Source organism: Phyllostomus hastatus, unplaced genomic scaffold (assembly GCF_019186645.2).
Source record: "Phyllostomus hastatus isolate PE091 unplaced genomic scaffold, TTU_PhHast_1.1 phas_contig_772, whole genome shotgun sequence".
NCBI lineage: Eukaryota > Metazoa > Chordata > Mammalia > Chiroptera > Phyllostomidae > Phyllostomus > Phyllostomus hastatus.
In genome coordinates, this window is record NW_025333957.1 from 15,295 (window position 1) to 41,023 (window position 25,729).

Sequence of the window (25,729 nt, forward strand, 5' to 3'; positions counted from 1 at the left end):
GCTCGGGGCTCTGGGTACCACCCTGTGGAGGTGCACTCTGGCCGGACACCACCGTTGTCATGGCTCTTCATTTCAGTGAGGGACTTGGACCCCAGGCCTGTGACAGACAAACATGTCTAAAGTGTCTAATCCTAATGTACGAGACAGGCGAGGACCCTTAGAGATTTCTGAGCAGCAGCAGGGGCTACTCCGTGGGGTTCCACCATCTCCCCTGCTCACGGCCCCACTGAGCTCCTTGTGCTTCTCAAGACCCAATGCCCACAGCTCAGCAGGACACACCCACTCACTGGGCCCTCAGGCAGGAGGAAGCCACCCTGCCAGGGTAGAGGGGATCATAGACAAACATCTGCTGGTCTGTGGGGGCCTGAGGCTCAGAGAGAAACTTTCTCCAGGAGTCACAGTGCAAAAGAGCCACCAAATGAAATGCCACACCTGCCACCACCAGGCGCATGATGGCCTCCTGTAGGACCTGCCTTGTGGGAAATGACAGTGGTGGATGCCATTGTCCTGGGCTGTGATGTTGTGAATGACCAGGGCCACCTTCCCCTTGCTCAAAAAGGTTGTTTGTCCTCGTCACTGCCTCAACCGGACGCTGCACTTACCCCCAGCAATGGCCCCGAAGCAATCGTTCTAGCACTGGGACTCTGTCCTCATGTCCTTCCTCTCACCTGACTTGTTTCCTCACATCTGTCCCTGCAAGAATGACCCCAGACGTGCCCAGCCTGGAGGGGTCTCAGCTCCTCTGACAGCAGCCAGAAGGGCCTCTGGGTCCCGCCACTGCGGGAAGCGCAGCTCTGCCAGCAGCCAGAGTCAGGAAGACGCACTGGTCCCTGGGTCCTCAGTGAGCCCCCAGGCGGTGACCCCTGGACTTGAGGTCAGTGAGGACCCTGCTGGACCTCTGACCTACAGAGTCCAGGGGTAGTAAATGGGTGCTGTGTCAGGTGAGGAAATGTGTGGGTATGTATCACAGCAGCAACACAAAACCAATACAATTGGGATTTTGTGAAAATGTTGCCAGGAGCTAAACCATGAATCTGTGGTGAGTTGTCTCTGAGAGTTTAATCTAGAAGTGCATTGAACAGTGAAGATTAATGACAATTTTTTTAAAAAAGATTTTATTTATTTACTTTTAGAGAGAGGGGAAGGGAGGGAGAAAGAGAGGGAGAGAACATCAATGTGGGGTTGCTTCTCATGTGCCCCCCACTGGAGACCTGGCCAACAACCCAGGCACGTGCCCTGACTGGGAATTGAACCTGTGACCCTTTGGTTCACAGGCTGACACTCAATGCACTGAGCCACACCAGCTACGGTGATTAATGAGAAATTTATTTAATAAATGACACATGACAACCATATGCTAGTGGAGGGGACACACAGTGAACAATCACAGTGGTGATGACCTGACCTTTACCCTTGGTGCCCTGGGAAGGGACCCTCAGGGCTCTGTGACCCTGTCCAGCAGGGACACTCAGCTGCTGCAGAGGGACAGATGAGAGGCAGAGGGAGGGGCAGAGGCCACCTATCTCTCAGGTGACTGAACTCTGCACGAATCGTGTGTTAGTGAACTTGGCCCCGTCTCAGTTTTCACCCTTTCAAAACGCGGCTGCCTCCCAGGGCTGTTGCGAGGGTCAGCCAGGTTCCCACGAAGACTCTGGCACGACTCCAGGACATGGGACGTCACCTGTGAGTGTCAGCTGCTGCCGTTCGAGGGCAGCTCCGTCGCCAGCGGCCTGTGACCTCACCGCCTGCCCCTTGTCTCTGCTTGTCATGTGGGAACTGAGGAAGTGTCAGTGAAGTCCGTCACTCAGTGTGGTTTCAGTGAGTGTTTTCCTGCTGAGAGGTTTGCTGTTCACGGGCCCTCAGCCCCAGGCGGGGCAGCAGGAAGCAGAGACGTTTCTTCAGCCTGAGGGTCCCCATTCCCATCAGCTGATCCTGGGGACACTGGGGTCTCCAGGGAAGGGTCAGGCCCTGGGTCAGGCAGAAGGGTTCTCCTCACTGTTTTCTGTGCTGGGCAAATGGTCAAGGGAGTGGGCTTCACATCCGAAATCCCGAAAACAGGCCTCAGAGGCCCAGAGAAGCGGGTGTGTGGGAAGGTGAAGATGTGAGACCCGTCAAGGGCATTGTAGAACGAGACCTCCCCTGTCCCATAGTCCAGGAAAACCCCCACCCTCTCAGGAGGGCTGACAACTGTCAGTTTGGTTTCAGGGTCTGTATGAGCCCAGGTAGTCATTCTCATGAGACAGCCTCATGACCCAGAATCCATTCTGGGGTGTCCTTTCAACCCAGCATTTCCGCTCCACGTCCTTCCTGCACACCCCAACAAGCCACTCTCCTCTGTCCCCCACCTGCACCTCCCAGAAATGTCTCCCTGACGTGAAGCTCTCAGAGCCCAGAACACTGTAATACCACATAAATCTTTTGGGGTTGTCTGGCACATCCTGCCATGTGTCTGCCTGCTGCAGGCTCCGCTGGTCCTCAGAAACATGGAGGTTGGGGTGCGCCGTGTCTGGGTCCAGAAACACATCCGCTGCAGGGGGTCAGAGGGCGTGGGGTCAGCCACGGTGCCCGGGCATCAGAGCTACAGCCTTCGGGAGATGGGTCTCAGCAAGAGGCCTGAGGCCAGAGTTTGGGGTCCCCCTCTCACCCTGGAAATGACCCTCAGCCACGGCAAGAGAGTCCACAGGGATCTTGAGTGCACTTCAGAACCACCAATCATCTGAAACCTTCCTTCTACCTTGTTCCGTCCCAAAGTCGGGTGCCCGCTGGTGCTGCACAGTCACATGGATTAAAGGTCAGCCCTGGCTCTGCCCCCTGAGCTGGGTGACGTCCTTTCCTGCACAGTCTCTCTTTCCACAGACACCAGCTACAGAATACCTCAAGTTCAATATCATGTCTGTGAAGTGGGGGTAAAACACTGGTCTCTGGGGAGGAGTAAGACAAATGGGTGGTATACTGAGCCCCAGACTGGGCACAGAGGAAGTGCCTGGTGTGACAACAGACACCGTGTCCCTCCTGTGCTCGGGGCCAGGCTGGGGCTCCAGGTGCTCTGGGGTCCACTCCCCACCTGCCCCACCCCCTCTGGCCCAGGACTCAGTCCTCCATGGACAGCATCCCTGGCCCCTGGGCTCTGGTTACTGTGGGGTTTGGCCAAGGGGAGGCGCAGGCTGAACACGGGAAGGAGGGAGGAGGGGGCACAGCGCTGACCCCTACATCCCCCAGGGAGATGCTCCACCACAGCTCCTCCCCCCAGGAGCCCCCCCTGAGCCCCCGCTGCCTCCTCCAGGCCCCAGGGAGTCCTCCCTGTCCCTTTGCACTCGGCCCAGGGGTGGTCACAGCCCCCACTGCTGGGAGCCCTGGGGCCTCATCTGTCCTGGTTGGTTTCCCTAATGTCACCCCACCTGTCACTGTGACACATCCAACCCCATCTCTGTGTCAGGGATTTCCTTCACCTCTTCCTGCTGTGACCTTTGACCCACCTCATGGTCCTCAGCCAGCACACCAAAGCCTCCAGGTGACGGTCATCCGTGTCCCTTAAACACGGCCATGAGCTCTTTTGTCACTAACAGCCAGAGTGACAGGGGCACCGAGGTCAGCTCCACACTGGGGACCGTGTAGATGATAAAGGGTCACCTGTCACAGGACCACCGGGAGGTGTGGCTGGTGCTGCCCCATTCTTTGTCCCTGTTCCTGTCAGTCATTACTGCCTCCGTTATATTATTAAAAAAAAATACTGTAACCGTTTTGTTAGCAAGTCACCTGTAGAGACGGTTGCGGTGTCTGTCCTCTGACCCTGCACCCCTGGGAGTGCATCAGCCTACAGCACAGTCTGTTACAGTCTGAGGAGTTGTCTGCATCGTTTTTAGGTCTTATGACACCTTCTCCTCACCCTGGTCATTACCGTCAGACAAACACCCCCTTCAAACAGGCCGTCTGTTTCCTGCGGGTGTTCTGACAACACACAGTCACCTCCTCACTCGGTCCTTGTCCCAGCCCTCACAGAGCAGCAGTGACTGTGGAACACGGCAGAACTCGGGGACACACAGGGGGCAGGAGGGGCAGGAGCTTGGTCAGGTCCCCCCTCCCCCTCCCTGCAGCCCCTTCCTCCAGCCCTGCCCCTCCTGCCTCTTTCTCCCACAGAGACCTGTGGACCCCAGCACAACACCTGTCCCTGGTCCCTGGAATCTGGGCAGCAGGTGGGCACTCCTTTGAGACCTGAACCCCTAGTCACCCCCCAGAACTGTCCCACTCAACAGTTGGAGAGGAAAGAGGGAGCAGGGGCCCTCGGGGGTTGTCCTGGGGACACAGAGGGACCCACTCACCAGGCTGGAAGAGGGCCATCTTCCACTCTGGAAGGAAGGAGACACAGACAAGGAAAGGTCACTCTTTCTGTCCCCCCGCCACTGTCCTCACGGGCCTCTTCTCTCTCCTCTCCTCAGTCCCCTCCAGCGTCCACTCCCCTCATCTGCAGCTCTGCGGGCCAGGCTGAACCCTCTCCCAGTGCTGGGCTTCCCCCCATCACGCTGGGGCCGTGGGGACACGACCAGGCTGTGCCGGGTGTGGGCGTGGGTGTCAGCAGGGTGAGGGGACACTGCGTCTGGAAGGTCCTCTCTGAGTGACCAGGCAGGAGGGGGTGGTGCAGACACAGAGAATGAGCCTCTGAGCGGGACGGGATGGCCCCTCCCCCAGCAGGAAAGGCTGCAGGTGCTTCCCCCACAGGAGCCAGGAAACCAGAGAGCCTCAGGCTCACTCACCTGCATAGACCTGAGACCGCTCCTCACCTGCAATGGAGACAGACAGTCACCTGAACTGTCCTTTCTGAGTTGGTTCCTTTCTCTCCCTTGTGCCCCCTGTCATCTTCCTGTGTGTCCCCCGCCCTCCCCACCCCCCCCCCCGCCTGTTCCCTCCCTGGCGCCCCCCTCCTCTTTCCATCAGCTGCAGCTCAGGACCCCCAGGTTCCCTGCATGGGCTGTCCCAGGGTCACCGCACAGCTGTCTTGTCCGTGTCTGTGCAGCAGTCACCCTGATCCCCCAGATTTTCCTTCTAAACTTTCAGTCACGTTCTTGAACAATGCCGGTGAATTGTTAAGGAGAAAATTCCCAAAATAAACAATTCACAAGTTTTAAATTGCACATCACTCTGAGCAGCGTGATGAGGTTCCGTGCTGTCTGCTCTGACCTGCCCCCTCACGGGTCCCCCCGAGTCCAGCACGTCCCCCCTGTGTGCCACAGCCCCCTAGTCACTGAGGAGCGTCTCTGTGACAGACGGACAGTCACTGTATCACAGCGCTGGTGTTCAAGTCACCTCTATGTTACCCAATAGCAGCTCCAGCGAGCAAGAGCAGCGATGCTGTGATGCTGGGGTGCCAAGGAGAAGCCCTCTCTACGTGGAAAGGAAAAACCTCGTGCATTCAGGGTGTGGTACCGTCCGTGGTCAGACAGCCCCTGGGGGACCTGGACCGCATCCCACTCACATCAGGGGCGATCACCTTACTCCCGTACCTGGATGTACCTGGGCACAGGATCGCCTTGTGCACACACGTCTGTGTACCTGTGTGCTACAACCCATCCACCTGAGCCTGTGCTATTTCCTGCGTCTTCCGCTGACAATTGGGCAATGTAATAATAAAAACTTTTACATACTCTTAGCTCTTCTCAGTGACAATAAATGTGTATCAGCTGACACTGGCCACTCCCCTTTTTAAGAGTCACTTTTGTCTCTCCTTCTGCTTTTCTTCTCAGCGGGTACAGAGTTTGAGAATCAACCAGGGAGGAAGGACTCACACACTGAGTCACCTCCCCGCCCCTTCCCGTTTCCTGGGTTCCCAGGGCGTCTTGTGCGAGCGCCCCCTGGTGGAGAGAGACCTCAGCCCCTTCCCCCTGAGACAGACCACGGCCTGGTCCCCCCCCCCACCAGCGTCCTCATCCCTCCCCTGGGCGGTTAGGGGGTAGGAAAGGGGCTGAAATATCTGAGCACAGACACTGAGATGCGGGTCCGGTACTCACGTGGTAGGTACCAGGTCCTTGTCCACCCTGCAGGGAACAACGTGAGGGGGTCAGTCACAAGTGTCATTAGGGACCCTTGACGCGTGGGGGCCGAGGACGTGGACTTACTGAGTTCATCCTGCAGCCTCTCTGGAAAAGAGCAGGAAAAGAAAAGTTCTTATAAGGAAATCGAGGGGAGGACCCCCGTGGTGGGTGCGGGCTGGGGCCTGGAGGTGACGACCACCTGCAGCGGGGCCTCACCTTTGGCGACTCGTTCCCGCCGCCCCTCCGCCTGAGCTGCTACTTTGTCTGCTCGCTCCCACTCCTTCTCCTGGGACAGGGCCTGGATCCTCTTCTGCTGTCGCCAGAGGAAGTAGCCCGCCCCCGCCAGGAGCCCGAGCAGCGCCGGCAGGGTCACGCCCAGGGCCACCACCCAGGGCTGCGCGTTCCCGGAAGAAGGGGCCTGCGAAGGGTGAGCCTCAGCATCTCGCCCAGTGGGATGGGGGGCATCTCTGGACGGAAAGTGATCCCTCTCTTCCCAAAGTGCCCAGAACTCTTACTGTCACATAGTAAGTGCAGTTTCTTCAAATGTCTGCCCCTCACATGGGAGAAGTTGGAATATCAGACATATTTACAAAATTTTCAAGTGTCCCCTCCACTCCCTCAGTTCCCACTTATTAGCTTCTCCTGAGTCAGCTGATCTGGTGATGAAGGTGGTGAACTTTGGGGCTGGAGGGTCTGGGTTCAGATTCAGTCTTCTGCCTGACTAGCTCTGTGACCTTGAACTAACGACTTCACCACCTGTTTCTGGTGTCCACATTAGTAAAAGGATTAAATTAATGCTTATAAAGTACCTGGCACACCTTGAAACCTGGACGTGTTTATTAAATTAAAACATATATATTGTTATATATTTTTCTTCACACCAAAAATAGCAGTCTATACAAACTGTTTACCCTGGGTCTGCACAACCTTCCCGCCTCAGCACAGGGGCAGGTCTGTGTCTGCTCTCACGGGGCAGCGCCCCCTGCACACACGGCCCCTCGGGGGCACTTGCACCGTCTCTGACTCTTTGTTATAATGATTGATGGTGCAGGAAATAACCTTTTACATGGGCCAGTTCACACAAATACAAAATGATGTGTCAGATAATTCCCAAAAGTGGGATCTCGGATAACTGAATGAGTCCTTTAGATAAGGTGTCTCTGGTGTCCCCAGAGGAAGTTGTGCTCACTGACACCAAAACTACACCAAACAGTAGCCAGAAACCTGTAAGAGTCACTGTCTCCCAACAATTTTGCCATCAGAATGTATTAACAACCACCTTGCTTTTTCCTTTGTTGCCAGTCTCACAGGTGGAAATCACGTCCCTAGTCAGGGAGATTGGACACCTTTTCCTGAGTCATTTCCTTTTGTGTGAACTGATAATTCCTGTTCTGTGTTCAATGTTCTACTTGGTTGTTTTATATTTTACGATGAGCCCTTTTTCTAAGATTTGCGTTGTACATATTTTCCCCTTTTCCCATGTCTTTGCTGACCTTGACCCTTTGTCCCCAGTTCCCATCCCCTGGCACTGTGTGTGGCCGCAGGAAGAGCTCAGAAGGTGTCTGTGATACAAACAGCTTCATGGGGAAGGAGCAGCAGGTCCCTGCTCTGTCCCTTCTGTTCCCTGCACAGACCCAGGTCAGCAGCAGACAACCACACCTTCCCCCGGGGGCCACCCAGGAGCCCAGGGCAGTGGGCAGGGCACTCACCTGGGATGGAAACCCTGGCTGACCTCTCCTGGGCCAGCAGGGGGTTTCTGATGACACAGGAGATCCCCTCCCCAGAGCTGTCCTCCAAGATCACAGAGGCTGAGGCTGCATAAAGGCCCTGGGGGTCTGCAGCCTCTGTGGCCACCTCAGCAGACAAGCTGTGTCCCCTGGCGTCTCTCCACTGGATCTGGGGCTGCGGGTACCAGCCGGCAGACGTGCACTCCACACGGATCCCTCCAGCCTCATAGCGCTTCATTTCAACGTGGGGGTCAGAGCCCAGCGCTGGGGAGGAACAGTGAGTCTAAATCACGGGGAGCCCTCTGCACTGGTGGGGGTCTCCACAACAGGGAGGGGCACACGCACCCTATAGGAGCCCAGCAGGGATTCACAGGAGCTGGTCCCAGAGTGTGTTGTGCAGGAGAGACTGACCTACGGTGTGACCACTGCCTGACCATCACTGGACCCTCGTGCTGGATCCAGGAGGATCTGGGCTGGAAATGACATTGTTTCCCCTGAATCCCCTTAGAGACTGCTGGGCCGTCCCCTCCCCCATGGCCCAGACATGCTGGTTCCTGGAAAAGCCCCTCACCCCACCCTGGGCAAGGATGTAAGTTCCCTGTTAGTTGAAGCAGGTCCCACCCCCTTGCCCCTATCCTTCCTGTCTGTCCTGTGTGAGCCTCTGCCCTGCCGTGTGGGGGAAGGATCTGCAATTGGTCTTGCTGCCGCCCTAGCTGTGTGCTGTGTATGCTTGTCCCTGTGGGAAACTCTGATGTAATTAACGCTGCAGGTGTCAGCCTCCTTTGGGGCCCCTCCACCGTGGGAAGTTTGTATCACCTGACTGTGGAGAGGGGAACACTTCTCCACAGAAGAGCGCTGACCCAGGCCGGGAACTGTGGGGTTTTTCCTACTGACACTGAATCCCTAAACACAAGGGGTGCAGGAGGAAGCCTCTTACAGACCTGAGAGGACAGAGTCCTGTGGGGAGGACTCTCTTCAAAGGACCTGTGATCTACAGGGAGGGACAGAGTCTGGCTCAGGAGGCCCTGCAGGGACAAAGCCAGGACCCCCCACAGTCCATCCCCTGCCAGGCTCCCCAGGGACCCACCAGGCAGAAGCCCAGGGCAGGGCTGTGTCCTGAGAAGGTGAAGTGCAGCCCTGACACCCGGACACGAGCACTTTCATGGGGCAGCACCTCAGACAAGGTCACTCTGTCCCTGGGACGGGTCAGGACAAAGTCAAGACCACTCAGCAGTCAGGTCTCAGAACAGTGGGGGCAGGTGTTGCTGAGGACCTGAGAGTGCTCTCAGGTGGGCTTGAAGCCTGTGCCCTTGACCCTAGGAAAAGCGAATGCAGGTCAAACATATGAGGCTCACCTGCAACCTTTAGCTCCACCTGGGCTTTTGCATAGATGTCTCCATATTGGAAATAGCACAGGTAGGTTCCTCTGTCAGAGGCTCTGATGTCCCGAATCTGGAGAGCAGCCTTCCCCGCAGTGATGTCCTCTCTTAAAATCGAAGTTCTCCCTCGATACTCTGCTGCCGGCATGTCCTCCTGCCCCTGGGCATACGTGGGCACTACCTGCCTGAGACTGGGTCGCTCCCACCTCAGCTCCATGGTCTCAGCGCTCATCTCCGGGGACAGGTGACAGGGCAGCTCAGCGTCTTCACCCACCATGGCCAGGATGGGCTCACGGGGTCCAACCACAGCAAACTGAGCTGGTCATCAGAAGGGGGGGCTCCGTCAGAGGGAGCTGGGGCCAGACGACCAGGGGGTGCCCCAGCAGGGAGGGCGAGGGGAGAGACACCTAGACAGGAACTCAGTCCTCACACAGGTGGGTCTGGACGGGCCTTGCAGGGGTGGGGGGAGTCCAGGGTTCTGACTGGGCCCCAAGGGAAAGGCTTCAGATGCACGAACGCAGAGCAGGTCCTACCTGAGCAGGGGCTGAGCAGCTGGACCACGGCGAGGCAGACAGGGAGGGCAGGCAGACGGGGGACCAGGCGCCTCACCATCGTTCCCTGCTGGGCAGAGAGGGGGACACGCCAGCAGGGGCTGGGCAACAGTGACGACCTGGGAGAAGGTGGGGAATTCCACATGGATAATCTGTGTCCCCAGGTCCGACCTGATCCCTTCTAACAGGACAGAGTTTCCTGCAAATGTCCACCAGGACCTGTCTTCACCTTGGATTCCAACACGGAAATCACCCATGAAACATGGAACAGTAATGCACGTACCTTAACCCTCGCCATCAGGGACTCCTCGGTCGTCCTGTGCGAAGATGATCAGAAGCCCTCCGCTCACCCACACTTCCCTGCCCAGCCAGGTGCGCCCCCCATCATCACCCTGTGAGTAATACAGGCCCCTCCCACTACGTCCTGGATTCAACCGCTGCCCCCTGCAGGCCACGCTCCGCACAGCAGCCAGGACTTCCTGACCCCTCACCTCCGTGCTGCTCAGCCCGTCCCAGGGGCCCCCATCCCATCCAGAGCAGAATCCACGGCCTTTGCACCCTGTACTTTGAAAATTATCAGAATGTTTTAAATTTTAAAAGTTTTCAGAGTGAGGAATATACTTCTACTCCTTTGCGGAGATATTTATTGTTTTTTTATTCATTATTTTGACCATTTTAATTGCAAATAATACCTATAAAATTTTCAAAAAAATTATGTTGGTAATCGTTTACTTTGCCCCCATATAAATGTTAATATTCCTGGATGTATTTTGTGTATATACATATAATCTGAAATGTCTTAAAAATGTTTTGTCTTTTTACCCACACATCCATTTTTCACTTATAGGAATAGCTCCTAAAGAAAATAAAATCAGACATTAATACAAAGGTTTATTTTTAATGGACAAAAGGCCACCAATCAATGTTTTCCCCTCTCATCAATGTTTCTCCCCCTCTCGTTCTCCCTCTCTCCCAAAAACAAATTGTGCCGGGAAAGCTGGAGGTGCAATACACTGTAACTGGGTCACTTTCTTACACCATATACAAGAATAAACAAAAGCAAAATACATTAAAAATTTAAATGTAAGGATGGAACCCATGAAACTATAAACAACATCAGCAATGAACACTATGACAACGCTCTTAATAATATCTTTCTGGATATGTGTCCCCGGGCAATGCAACAAAAGAAATATACATGGGACACTATCAAAGTCTAAAGTTTTTGCACAGCACTGGAAATCATGGACAAAATGAAAAGACAACTTACAGAATGGAAGAAGATATTTGTCCAAAAAGGGGGGCTTATTACCCAAAATTTATGAAGAACTCATGCAACTTAGCACCCCAAAACCAAACAATTTGTTTTTTTTAAAAAGGGCAGACGACCTGAATAGGCATTTCTCCAAGAGGAGATGACTGACAGACAAATGGACTGAAATGTCTCCTCTGAAGTCAGACAATGGGTTGCTGATCCTTTTACTCTCCAACTGTTGTGTATGCAGTTGGTTCATATTTTTCTATATTACAAATAATCCTGAAATAAGCATCTTGACAAATAAATTCTTAAGACACACACCTCTCTCCTAGAATCTCGTAGAACAGGCCCCCCGAGACGAGCAGGAGAGACCGTGAGAGGCCTTGCCCCTCTCTGACCACAGGAAGTTCCCAGGGACGGGCAGGTGTCCAGCTCCCTGGTTCCCGTTGTCTCCCTCCCACAGGTGTCCCAGTGCAGACCTTACCTGCCCTGCTCCACGCTCCCCTGTGCCCTCACCTGCCGGCTCACAGCCCCACACTCCTTCTCTGGGTGCGGGGACGCTCTGCAGGCTCCCCCAGCGCCTCAACCTCCCTCCTAAGGAGGCCTGGGGGCCCTGGCTTTCACCAGCTCCCCGTGAATACCCTTCACTCTCCCAGATGAAAATCACAGAGCAAAGGTACTAAATGGCTCTTTATTATAGATGAGTCTCTGATCTGGAAGAAAGGGTGGGGAAGAAGAAAGGGTGCTCACCAAGGGAAAGAGTGTCAAGTTCCTGTTTCAAACCCTTGCTCTCTGATAGGCCCAGAGCTTTGTCTCATCAGTTCCTGGGCAGAGACCAGTAGGCCAGGTTAGCGAGAATGTGGATGCTGCAGGGGTGTCCAACCATGGGCCCCAGGGCCCCTGTAGCCTGAGAAGGCTATGAATGCAGCCCAACACAAAACAGTACATTTATTGAAAAGATTACTTAGTGTTATACTAAGTTTTATAACTCAGATATGTACATTTTCTATACTGGATATCAAAAACTTGGGAACTGCTTGATGATTTTAAAAGATTATTGAAAGGGCCGCTGCATAATTCAGGTGATTATGTAAGGACATTTTTGCTTATCTGTGACACTGAATATTGGGAAAATTATGCATGAGCCTATTTTTTTGGCTCATCAATTTTCTTTACTGTTTGTGTATTTACTGTGTGGCCCAGACAACTCTGCTTCTTCCAGTGTGGCCCAGAAACACCAAAAGGTTGGACACCCCTGCCTGGAGCAGCGCAGACCAGCTCCAGCCCTGACTCCCAGCCTCTGCGGTCACCTGTGTGAATCAGTCCTGGGTGTGGGTGTGTGTGATTGGTATTTCAGTATATTCTCCTGCTTTATGTCTTTCATATCATAATGGACATTACAGCAGAATGAAGACAAATTAACCGCTGTTAATGTGTGCCGGAAGTGAGCCTGAATTTCACGGTCACTGTGGCCCTCTGCGGACATCTTTGCACCAGATTCCAGGGGAGTGTGATCACACAGAGAGCAGACGCGGGCCACCTTCCCCGGCACCTCCGAAATCAGTCTCTGATGGACTCAGAGATAATTCAATACCAGGTTTTCAGCGACAGTGGTGCCATGGAGCCACAGGAAAAGGAAATTTAGGACATTTTTTGTGGGGGGTGGGGTCTGTTACTGAGATCATTTGCCCTCCGAGCCTTCTCTGTGCTGCATTCGGATTTTCACCCGGATTGACCCCTCCTCTGTCAGCAGGAGTCTGTGTTTTCTGTTCACAGTGAACATTTTATTGCACATGCTCACTTCATTATAATCTATCCCTGTTCTTATTCGTTTATTTACCTGACGCTTTTTAGAGTGGCCGACCTCGGGGCCCTTTCCCCTGGGCACTCCCACACACCTGTCAGGGAGGACACCTTCTGAAATGCGCTAATACAAGTGCCCTCCCTCCGGGGAGCACACCTGAGCCTTCCCTTCTCCTCTCAGTCCCCCTAGGCAGGCATCTCCTAAACTCTCAGAGATCCCGGGAGACACGCAGCCAGGGGGCAACAAGCAGGGGCAGCTTTTCCCAGACCATCTCCCTGAACCTGAGTCCCAGGCCCCCTTTCCTGTGACTTCCCACTGAGCCAGAGCAGCCCCGTCTAGCGTCCCTCCTGTTGCTTCTACTGTCCTATGCCTTTCCTTGTTCCCCTGCCCTTGGCTTTAATAAATGTAACAACCAAAAGGAAAAAATAAAATATAAGTGTAGGAGTCACTTTCAGTCGTATGTTCAAAATGATCAGTGGATTGTTTATGTGTGGGTGTCTTTGGCTCCTAAACGCCTAGTCATCCCTGATTTCAATGACGGTCGGGCCCCAGGTCCCTGGCCACTCTTCCTACGGTCAAGGCCACCTCCGATAGCTGCTCCCCAGCAGCCTGACACAGGACAAGCACTAACTGAGACCACTCCCGTCCATGCCCTGGCATGTGAGCGCACTTCTCCCTCCTGTGCCGACGCTGCACCACGGGACTGGCCTTTCTTGAGGACCCGGAGGATGTGGGCCGTGTGAATCACTTGAATGGCAGTGTGAACTTTGAAGGGAAAAAAGACTTCGACTAAAAGGGCTCTTGGTAGCTAACTCAGCTTGAATTTTTAAAAAACAGCCCAGCAGCCATTGGTGCACAGTGGCCTCTCCCGCAAAAACAGAGAAGCCTGTGCTGAACCGCCTGCCAGCACCCCGCCCGCCCTCTGAGCCAGCCCTTACAAGGAAGTTCCAGCAATCCCAAGTCAACCAATAAAGACCACTAAAACTTTCTCCATCCAATAGGGGCTGTGCACCTCTGACCAATCAGGGTGCCTCTTTTCTGACCAATCAGGACAGCGCATTTGGGGCCATTCCAATTTTAGAACACAAAGTCCTTATTTGCATGGGACGGACCAATCACGGACCTGGGGCGGGGCCTCTGCTCCCTGGAAGCCCGCCCCTTTCTCTGAGCCCCAGCACTTTAGGGTTCCTGGAAGCTGCTCACTGTGCTGTCGGGTAGAGCCGAGTGGAGGCCCCGAGATGATGCGGGCAGCGCCACGCAGGACTGGATCCCAGGGTGGCCTCCCAGCCCTGTTCTGACAGCCACGCCATCTTCATGTTCGTGCTCTGCCCCAGGGGTGCTTTGCTCTGAGCAGTTTGCTTCACTGAACCAAGGAGCACGGGGTCTTCTCTCCTCTCCTTTCTCCCACTCTGATGTAAGCGTTGGGTTCCCTCCCTCCTTCCAAATGCAGGAAAGAAAGTGAAAATCGGTCTTTCTTTACAGGACATTTGGGTTTTGTTTCCCTCCATGTCATCCGTCTGGCTTAAATTAACTCATAAATCTTGACAGGTCTCAGAGTTCTTAAATGGGCAGAAAAGTGCACCCAGTCTCCTAGTATCAGCCAGACATATGATTTGCAAAGCAAGTCAATGCCACACCCTTCGCTAGTATTTATTTTGCTCCACATACAAGTTCTTTTTTTTTTTTCACAAACTTGTTTATTTATATCAGTCTATAACCAGTTTTTAAACGTCCTTTAAATCAGAATAATAACCCTCGGTGGGTATGTCAGTAACAGCGTTGTCCCAATAAACCGAGCCTTGGGTCCAGTCTCCAGTCAGGGCACCAAAGAAATGGTCCAATGCGCATATAAATAAGAAGAATAACAAACTGATGTTTCTCTGTGTCATTCCCTCCCTCTCCCTCTAAAATCAGTAACAAACTGAAAATATAAAATTAAGTTAAAAAAATACACTTAAAACTTCTTCCATTCAATATAGTAAATATACTTGGATATACGTAAATGACCAGAAACTTGTTGGGGTGCTCAATAATCTTGAAGTTTTTAATGCATCCCGGAAATAAGAAGCTGGAACCCAATGCCGCTGCCCCCCCACCCCTGCCCCTGACCCTGACTTTGAAAGAATGTGGTTCACGCCTCACCTGATCACAAGGGACCTTAAACCAGAGCCCATTCTCACTGACTGAGAATATTTACTGCAGAGACCCCAGAGCCAGGCCAGATCCGCGTGTGTCCTTGACTGTCATCCCTCCGTTTTTGTCTTTGATCCTCCAACCTGAGGCTTTGCTCTGAGGGCTGGAACTCTGGGGGACAGTGGGGATGGCCCTTCTTGTGCGGGACCCCTGGCTGTCATGGGGGCGCACCACCCCAACAGCTTGGGCCCTCCCAGCTCTCGGCAGTGTCCCCGAAGCAATCATCCTAGCACTGGGACTCTGTCCTCATGTCCTTCCTTTCACCTGACTTGTTTCCCCACATCTGTCCCTGCGAGAAGGACCTCAGATGTGCCCAGCCTGGAGGGTCTCAGCTCCTCTGACAGCAGCAAGGAGGGCCGCCTGGTCCCGTCACTGCAGAGAACTGAGCTCGGCCACCAGCCAGAGTCAGGAAGACGCACTGGTCCCTCGGTCCTCAGCGAGCACCCAGTCGGTGACTCCTGGACTTGAGGTCAGTGACAGCCCTGCTGGACCTCTGACCTACAGAGTCCAGGGGTAGTAAATGGGTGCTGTGTCAGGTCAGGAAATGTGTGGGTATGTATCACAACAGCAACACAAAATCAATACAATTAGGATTTTGTGAAAATGTTGCAGTTATCTCTGGAAGCTTAAATCTCGAAGTGCATTGAACAGTGAAGATTAATGACAATTTTTTTAAAAGATTTTATTTATATATTTTCAGAAAGGGGGGAAGGGAGGGAGAGAATATCAGTGTGGGGTTGCCTCTTGTGCGCCCTCTACTGGCGACCTGGCCAACAACCCAGGCATGTGCCCTGACTGGGAATTGAACCTGTGACCCTTTGGTTCACAGGCTGACACTCAATGCACTGAGCCACACCAGCTACGGTGATTAGTGAGAAATTTATTTAACAAATGACACATGACAACCATATGCCAGTGGAGGGGACAGACAGTGAACAATCACAGTGGTGATGACCTGACCTTTACCCTTGGTGCCCTGGGAAGGGACCCTCAGGGCTCTGTGACCCTGCCCAGCAGGGACACTCAGCTGCTGCAGAGGGACAGATGAGAGGCAGAGGGAAGGGCAGAGGCCACCTATCTCTCAGGTACACTGAACTCGGCACGAATCGTGTGTTAGTGAACTTGGCCCCGTCTCAGTTTTCACCCTTTCAAAACGCGGCTGCCTCCCAGGGTTGTTGGGAGGGTCAGCGAGGTTCCCACAAAGCCTCTGGCACGACTCCAGGACATGGGACGTCACCTGTGAGTGTCAGCTGCTGCCGTTCGAGGGCAGCTCCATCACCGGCGGCCTGTGACCTCACCGCCTGCCCCTTGTCTCTGCTTGTCGTGTGGGAACTGAGGGAGTGTCAGTGACGTCCGTCACTCAGCGTGGTTTCAGTGAGTGTTTCCCCGCTGAGAGGTTTGCTGTTCACGGGCCCTCAGCCCCAGGCGGGGCAGCAGGAAGCAGAGACGTTTCTTCAGCCTGAGGGTCCCCATTCCCATCAGCTGATCCTGGGGACACTGGGGTCTCCAGGGAAGGGTCAGGCCCTGGGTCAGGCAGAAGGGTTCTCCTCACTGTTTTCTGTGCTGGGCAAATGGTCAAGGGAGTGGGCTTCACATCCAAAATCTTAAAAACAGGCCTCAGAGGCCCAGAGAAGCGGGTGTGTGGGAAGGTGAACATGTGAGACCCGTCGAGGGCATTGTAGAACGAGACCTCCCCCAGCTCATAGTCCAGGAAAACCCCCACCCTCTCAGGGGGGCTGACAATTGTCAGTTTGGTTTCAGGGTCTGTGTGAGCCAGGTAGTCATTCTTATGAAACAGGCTCATGACCCAGAATCCATTCTGGGGTGTCCTTTCAACCCAGCATTTCCGCTCCACGTTCTCCCTGCACACCCCAACAAGCCACTCTCCTCTGTCCCCCACCTGCACCTCCCAGAAATGTCTCCCTGACGTGAAGCTCTCAGAGCCCAGAACACTGTAACAGCACCCAAATCTTTTGGGGTTGTCTGGCACGTTCTGCCATGAGTCTGTCCGCTGCAGGCTCCTCTTGTCCTCAGAAACACGGAGGGTGGGGTGCGCCGTGTCTGGGTCCAGAAACACATCCGCTGCAGGGGGTCAGAGGGCGTGGGGTCAGCCACGGTGCCCGGGCATCAGAGCTACAGCCTTCGGGAGATGGGTCTCAGCAAGAGGCCTGAGGCCAGAGTTTGGGGTCCCCCTCTCACCCTGGAAATAACCCTCAGCCACGGCAAGAGAGTCCACAGGGGTCTTGAGTGCACTTCAGAACCACCAATCATCTGAAACCTTCCTTCTACCTTGTTCCGTCCCAAAGTCGGGTGCCCGCTGGTGCTGCACAGTCACATGGATTAAACGTCAGCCCTGGCTCTGCCCATGAGCTGGGTGACGTCCTTTCCTGCACAGTTTCTCTTTCCTCAGACACCAGCTACGGAATACCTCAAGTTCAATATCATGTCTGTGAAGTGGGGGTGAAACTCTAATCTCTGGGGAGGAATAGGACAAATGGGTGGTATACTGAGCCCCAGGCTGGGCACAGAGGAAGTCCCTGGTGTGACAACAGACACCGTGTCCCTCCTGTGCTCGGGGCCAGGCTGGGCTCCATGTGCTCTGGGGTCCAGTCCCCACCTGTCACTGTGAACACACCCGACCCCATCTGTGTGTCAGGGATCTCTTTCACCTCTTCCTGCTGTGACCTTTGACCCACCTCACTGTCCTCAGCAAGCACACCAAAGCCTCCAGGTGACGGTCATCTGTGTCCCTTAAACATGGCCATGAGCATTTTTGTCAGTAACAGCCAGAGTGACAGGGGCACCGAGGTCAACCCCACACTGGGGACCGTGTGGATTATAAAGGGTCACCTGTCACAGGACCACCGGGAGGTGTGGCTGGTGCTGCCCCATTCTTTGTCCCTGTTCCTGTCAGTCATTACTGCCTCCGTTATATTATTAAAAAAAAATACTGTAACCGTTTTGTTAGCAAGTCACCTGTAGAGACGGTTGCGGTGTCTGTCCTCTGACCCTGCACCCCTGGGAGTGCATCAGCCTACAACACAGTCTGTTACAGTCTGAGGAGTTGTCTGCATCGTTTTTAGGTCTTATGACACCTTCTCCTCACCCTGGTCATTACCGTCAGACAAACACCCCCCTCAGACAGGCCGTCTGTTTCCTGTGGGTGTTCTGACAACACACAGTCACCACCTCACTCGGTCCTTGTCCCAGACCTCACAGAGCAGCAGTGACTGTGGGACACGGCAGAACTCGGGGACACACAGGAGCAGGAGGGCAGGAGCCTGGCCAGGTCCCCCCTCCCTCTCCCTGCAGCCCCTTCCTCCAGCCCCGCCCCTCCTGCCTCTTCCTCCCACAGAGACCTGTGGGCCCCAGGACACCTGCTGTCCCTGGTCCCTGAGCTCTGGGCAGCAGGTGGGGACACCTTTGAGACCTCAACCTCAGGTCACCCACCAGAACTGTCCCAGTCAAGAGCTGGAGAGGAAGGAGGGAGCAGGGGCCCTCGGTGGGTGTCCTGGGGACACAGAGGGACCCACTCACCAGGCTGGAAGAGGGCCGTCTTCCACTCTGGAAGGAAGGAGACACAGACAAGGAAAGGTCATTCTTTCTGTCCCCCCCCCCACTGTCCTCCCTGAGCCTCTTCTCTCTCCTCTCCTCAGTCCCCTCCAACGTCCACTCCCCTCGTCTGCAGCTCTGCGGGGCAGGCTGGACCCTCTCCCAGTGCTGGGCTTCCCCCATCACGCTGGGGCCGTGGGGACACGACCAGGCTGTGCCGGGTGTGGGCGTGGGTGTCAGCAGGGTGAGGGGACACTGCGTCTGGAAGGTCCTCTCTGAGTGACCAGGCAGGAGGGGGTGGTGCAGACACAGAGAATGAGCCTCTGAGCGGGACGGGATGGCCCCTCCCCCAGCAGGAAAGGCTGCAGGTGCTTCCCCCACAGGAGCCAGGAAACCAGAGAGCCTCAGGCTCACTCACCTGCATAGGCCTGAGACCGCTCCTCACCTGCAATGGAGACAGACAGTCACCTGAACTGTCCTTTCTGAGTTGGTTCCTTTCTCTCCCTTGTGCCCCCTGTCATCTTCCTGTGTGTCCCCCGCCCTCCCCCCCCCTGCCTGTTCCCTCCCCGGCGCCCCCCTCCTCTTTCCATCAGCTGCAGCTCAGGACCCCCAGGTTCCCTGCATGGGCTGTCCCAGGGTCACCGCACAGCTGTCTTGTCCGTGTCTGTGCAGCAGTCACCCTGATCCCCAGATTTTCCTTCTAAACTTTCAGTCACGTTCTTGAACAATGCCGGTGAATTGTTAAGGAGAAAATTCCCAAAATAAACAATTCACAAGTTTTAAATTGCACATCACTCTGAGCAGCGTGATGAGGTTCCGTGCTGTCTGCTCTGACCTGCCCCCTCACGGGTCCCCCCGAGTCCAGCACGTCCCCCCTGTGTGCCACAGCCCCCTAGTCACTGAGGAGCGTCTCTGTGACAGACGGACAGTCACTGTATCACAGCGCTGGTGTTCAAGTCACCTCTATGTTACCTAATAGCAGCTCCAACAAGCAAGAACAGCGATGCTGCAGTGCTGGGGTGCCAAGGAGAAGCCCTCTCTACGTGGAAAGGAAAAGCCTCGTGCATTCAGGGTGTGGTACCGTCCGTGGTCAGACAGCCCCTGGGGGACCTGGACCGCATCCCACTCACATCAGGGGCGATCACCTTACTCCCGTACCTGGATGTACCTGGGCACAGGATCGCCTTGTGCACACACGTGTGTGTACCTGTGTGCTACAACCCATCCACCTGAGCCTGTGCTATTTCCTGCGTCTTCCGCTGACAATTGGACAATGTAATAATAAAAACTTTTACATACTCTTAGCTCTTCTCAGTGAGAATAAATGTGTATCAGCTGACACTGGCCACTCCCCTTTTTAAGAGTCACTTTTGTCTCTCCTTCTGCTTTTCTTCCTAGCGGTCTACAGATTTTGAGAATCAACCAGGGAGGAAGGACTCACACACTGAGTCACCTCCCCGCCCCTTCCCGTTTCCTGGGTTCCCAGGGCGTCTTGTGCGAGCGCCCCCTGGTGGAGAGAGACCTCAGCCCCTTCCCCCCTGAGACAGACCACGGCCTGGTCCCCCCACCAGCGTCCTCATCCCTCCCCTGGGCGGTTAGGGGGTAGGAAAGGGGCTGGAATATCTGAGCACAGACACTGAGATGCGGGTCCGGGTACTCACGTGCTAGGCACCAGGTCTTTGTCCACCCTGCAGGGAACAACGTGAGGGGTCAGTCACAAGTGTCATTAGGGACCCTTGACGCGTGGGGCCGAGGACGTGGACTTACTGAGTTCATCCTGCAGCCTCTCTGGAAAAGAGCAGGAAAAGAAAAGTTCTTATAAGGAAATCGAGGGGAGGACCCCCGTGGTGGGTGCGGGCTGGGGCTCGGAGGTGACAACCACCTGCAGCGGGGCCTCACCTTTGGCGACTCGTTCCCGCCGCCCCTCCGCCTGAGCTGCTACTTTGTCTGCTCGCTCCCACTCCTTCTCCTGGGACAGGGCCTGGATCCTCTTCTGCTGTCGCCAGAGGAAGTAGCCTGCCCCCGCCAGGAGCCCGAGCAGCGCCGGCAGGGTCACGCCCAGGGCCACCACCCAGGGCTGCGCGTTCCGGAAGAAGGGGCCTGCGAAGGGTGAGCCTCAGCATCTCGCCCAGTGGGATGGGGGGCATCTCTGGACGGAAAGTGATCCCTCTCTTCCCAAAGTGCCCAGAACTCTTACTGTCACATAGTAAGTGCAGTTTCTTCAAATGTCTGCCCCTCACATGGGAGAAGTTGGAATATCAGACATATTTACAAAATTTTCAAGTGTCCCCTCCACTCCCTCAGTTCCCACTTATTAGCTTCTCCTGAGTCAGCTGATCTGGTGATGAAGGTGGTGAACTTTGGGGCTGGAGGGTCTGGGTTCAGATTCAGTCTTCTGCCTGACTAGCTCTGTGACCTTGAACTAACGACTTCACCACCTGTTTCTGGTGTCCACATTAGTAAAAGGATTAAATTAATGCTTATAAAGTACCTGACACACACTGAAACCTGGAAGTGTTTATTAAATTAAAACATATATATTCTTATATATTTTTCCTCACACCAAAAATAGCAGTCTATACAAACTGTTTACCCTGGGTCTGCACAACCTTCCCGCCTCAGCACAGGGGGCAGGTCTGTGTCTGCTCTCACAGGGCAGCGCCCCCTGCACACACGGCCCCTCGGGGGCACTTGCACCATCTCTGACTCTTTGTTACTATAGTTAATGGTGCAGGAAATAACCTTTTATGTGGGTCATTACACAAAAATGCAAGCTGATTGTCAGATAATTCCCACAAGTGGGGTCTTGCATTACTGAATGAGTCCTTTAGATAAGGTGTCTCCAGTGTCCCCAATGGAAGTTGTGCTCACTGACACCAAAAATACGCCAAACAATAGCCACAAACCTGTAAGAGTCACTGTCTCCCCACAATCCTGCTGTCAGAATGTGTTACCAATCACCTTGTTTTTTCCTTTGTTGCCAGTCTCACAGGTGGAAATCACCTCCCTAGTCAGTGAGACTGGACACCTTTTCCTGAGTCATTTCCTTTTCTGTGAACGGATAATTCCTGTTCTGTGTTCAATGTCCTAATTGGTTGTTTTATATTTTAAGGAGATCAGCCCTTTTCCTAAGATTTGCATGGTACATATTTTCCCCTTTCTCATATCTTTGCTGACCTTGACCATTTGTCCCCAGTTCCCATCCACTGGCACCGTGTGTGGCCACAGGAAGAGCTCAGAAGGTGTCTGTGACATAAACAGCTTCATGGGGAAGGAGCAGCAGGTCCCTGCTCTGTCCCTTCTGTTCCCTGCACAGACCCAGGTCAGCAGCAGACAACCACACCTTCCCTCAGGGGCCACCCAGGAGCCCAGGGCAGTGGGCAGGACACTCACCTGGGATGGAAAGCCTGGCTGACTTTTCCTGGCACAGAAGGGGGTTTCTGATGACACAGGAGACCCCCTCCCCAGAGCCAGCTCCCAGGATCACAGAGGCTGAGGCTGCATAAAGGCCCTGGGGGTCTGCAGCCTCTGTGGCCACCTCAGCAGACAAGCTGTGTCCCCTGGTGTCTCTCCACTGGATCTGGGGCTGTGGGTACCAGCCGGCAGACGTGCACTCCACACGGATCCCGCCAGCCTCGTAGCCCTTCATTTCAACGTGGGGGTCAGAGCCCAGCGCTGGGGAGGAACAGTGAGCCTGAATCCTGCAGAGCCCTCTGCGCTGGTGGGGGTCTCCACAGCAGGGAAGGGCACACCCATCCTGGATGAGCCCAGCAGGGATGCACAGGAGCTGTTCCCAGAGTGTGCTGTGCAGGAGAGACTGACCCACAGGGTGACCACTGCCTGACCATCCCTGAAGCCTTGTGCTGGATCCTGGGGGATCTGGGCAGGAAATGACATTGTTTCCCCTAAATCCATTTTGTAGACTGCTGGACTCTCCCCTCCCCCATGGCCCAGACATGCTGGTTCTTGGTGCAGCCCTTCATCCTGCCCTGGGCAAGGATGTAAGTTCCCTGTTAGTTGAAGCAGGTCCCACCCCAGTGCCCCATCCATCCCCCCTGCCCTGTGTGAGCCGCTGCCCTGCCCTGTGGGGGAACGATCTGCACTTTCTCTTCCTGCCGCCCCAGCTGTGCACTGTGTGCTTGTCCCCGTGGGAAACTCCTGATGTAATTAATGCTGCAGGTGTGAGCCTCCTTTGGGGTCCCTCCAACGTGGGAAGTTTTATCACGTGTCTCTGGGGAGGGGAACACTTCTCCACAGAGGAGCGCTGACCCAGGCAGGAACTGTGGGGTTTTTCCTACTGACACTGAATCCCTAAACACAAAGGGAGCAGGGGGGAACCCCTTACAGACCTGAGAGGACAGAGTCCTGTGGGGAGGACTCTCTTCAAAGGACCTGTGGCCTACAGGGAGGGACAGTGTCAGGCTCAGGAGGCCCTGCAGGGACAAAGCCAGGACCCCCCACAGTCCATCCCCTGCCGGGCTCCCCAGTGACCCACCAGGCAGCAGCCCAGGGCGGGGCTGTGTCCTGAGAAGGTGAAGTGCAGCCCTGACACCTGGACACGAGCACTTTCATGGGGCAGCACCTCAGACAAGGTCACTCTGTCACTGGGACGGGTCAGGACAAGGTCAAGACCACTCAGCAGTCAGGCCTCAGAACAGTGGGGGCAGGTGTTGCTGAGGACCTGAGAGTGCTCTCAGGTGGGCTTGGAGCCTATGCCCTTGACCCTAGGAAAAGCGAATGCAGGTCAAACATATGAGACTCACCTGCAACCTTCAGCTCCACCTGGGCTTTTGCATAGATGTCTCCATCTTGGAAATAACACAGGTAGGTTCCGCTGTCAGAGGCTCTGATGTCCCGAATCCAGAGAGCAGCCTTCCCCGCAGTGATGCCCTCTCTTAAAATCGAAGTTCTCCCTCGATACTCTGCTGCCGGCATGTCCTCCTGCCCGTGTGCGTACGTGTGCACTACCTGCCTGGGGCTGGGTCGCATCCATATCAACTGCATGGTCTCAGCGCTCATCTCCGGGAACAGGTGACAGGGCAGCTCAGCGTCTTCACCCACCATGGCCAGGATGGGCTCACGGGGTCCAACCACAGCAAACTGAGCTGGTCATCAGAAGGGGGGCTCCGTCAGAGGGAGCTGGGGCCAGACGACCAGGGGGTGCCCCAGCAGGGAGGGCGAGGGAGAGACACCTAGACAGGAACTCAGTCCTCACACAGGTGGGTCTGGACGGGCCTTGCAGGGGTGGGGGGAGTCCAGGGTTCTGGCTGGGCCCCAAGGGAAAGGCTTCAGATGCACGAACGCAGAGCAGGTCCTACCTGAGCAGGGGCTGAGCAGCTGGACCACGGCGAGGCAGACAGGGAGGGCAGGCAGACGGGGGACCAGGCGCCTCACCATCATTCCCTCCTGTGCAGAGAGAGACACCAGGAGGGGCTGGGTGGCAGTGACGACCTGGGAGAAGGTGGGGAATTCCACATGGATAATCTGTGTCCCCAGGTCCGACCTGATCCCTTCTAACAGGACAGAGTTTCCTGCAAATGTCCACCAGGACCTGTCTTCACCTTGGATTCCAACACGGAAATCACCCATGAAACATGGAACAGTAATGCACGTACCTTAACCCTCGCCATCAGGGACTCCTCGGTCGTCCTGTGCGAAGATGATCAGAAGCCCTCCGCTCACCCACACTTCCCTGCCCAGCCAGGTGCGCCCCCCATCATCACCCTGTGAGTAATACAGGCCCCTCCCACTACGTCCTGGATTCAACCGCTGCCCCCCCTGCAGGCCACGCTCCGCACAGCAGCCAGGACTTCCTGACCCCTCACCTCCGTGCTGCTCAGCCCTGTCCCAGGGGCCCCCCATCCCATCCAGAGCAGAATCCACGGCCTTTGCACCCTGTACTTTGAAAATTATCAGAATGTTTTAAATTTTAAAAGTTTTCAGAGTGAGGAATATACTTCTACTCCTTTGCGGAGATATTTATTGTTTTTTATTCATTATTTTGACCATTTTAATTGCAAATAATACCTATAAAATTTTCAAAAAATTATGTTGGTAATCGTTTACTTTGCCCCATATAAATGTTAATATTCCTGGATGTATTTTGTGTATATACATATAATCTGAAATGTCTTAAAAATGTTTTGTCTTTTTACCCACACATCCATTTTTCACTTATAGGAATAGCTCCTAAAGAAAATAAAATCAGACATTAATACAAAGGTTTATTTTTAATGGACAAAAGGCCACCAATCAATGTTTTCCCCTCTCATCAATGTTTCTCCCCCTCTCGTTCTCCCTCTCTCCCAAAAAACAAATTGTGCCGGGAAAGCTGGAGGTGCAATACACTGTAACTGGGTCACTTTCTTACACCATATACAAGAATAAACAAAAGCAAAATACATTAAAAAATTTAAATGTAAGGATGGAACCCATGAAACTATAAACAACATCAGCAATGAACACTATGACAACGCTCTTAATAATATCTTTCTGGATATGTGTCCCCGGGCAATGCAACAAAAGAAATATACATGGGACACTATCAAAGTCTAAAGTTTTTTGCACAGCACTGGAAATCATGGACAAAATGAAAAGACAACTTACAGAATGGAAGAAGATATTTGTCCAAAAAAGGGGGGCTTATTACCCAAAATTTATGAAGAACTCATGCAACTTAGCACCCCAAAACCAAACAATTTGTTTTTTTTAAAAAGGGCAGACGACCTGAATAGGCATTTCTCCAAGAGGAGATGACTGACAGACAAATGGACTGAAATGTCTCCTCTGAAGTCAGACAATGGGTTGCTGATCCTTTTACTCTCCAACTGTTGTGTATGCAGTTGGTTCATATTTTTCTATATTACAAATAATCCTGAAATAAGCATCTTGACAAATAAATTCTTAAGACACACACCTCTCTCCTAGAATCTCGTAGAACAGGCCCCCCGAGACGAGCAGGAGAGACCGTGAGAGGCCTTGCCCCTCTCTGACCACAGGAAGTTCCCAGGGACGGGCAGGTGTCCAGCTCCCTGGTTCCCGTTGTCTCCCTCCCACAGGTGTCCCAGTGCAGACCTTACCTGCCCTGCTCCACGCTCCCCTGTGCCCTCACCTGCCGGCTCACAGCCCCACACTCCTTCTCTGGGTGCGGGACGCTCTGCAGGCTCCCCCAGCGCCTCAACCTCCCTCCTAAGGAGGCCTGGGGCCCTGGCTTTCACCAGCTCCCCGTGAATACCCTTC

At 54.3% G+C, this 25,729-nt stretch overlaps 1 protein-coding gene and 1 pseudogene across 1 annotated transcript; both read right to left on the reverse strand.

The window, feature by feature from the left end:
* Positions 1–1,313: 1,313 nt before the first annotated feature.
* Positions 1,314–24,251, reverse strand: LOC123825932 (annotated as a pseudogene).
* LOC123825931 (butyrophilin subfamily 3 member A2-like) lies at positions 5,938–10,252 on the reverse strand. The gene is given in 8 exon segments (XM_045849569.1): positions 5,938–6,029; positions 6,111–6,131; positions 6,243–6,429; positions 6,431–6,444; positions 7,736–8,017; positions 9,109–9,450; positions 9,666–9,750; positions 9,967–10,252. Coding segments are annotated over 8 exon segments (1,038 nt in total). The 5' UTR covers positions 9,982–10,252.
* Positions 24,252–25,729: the final 1,478 nt, after the last annotated feature.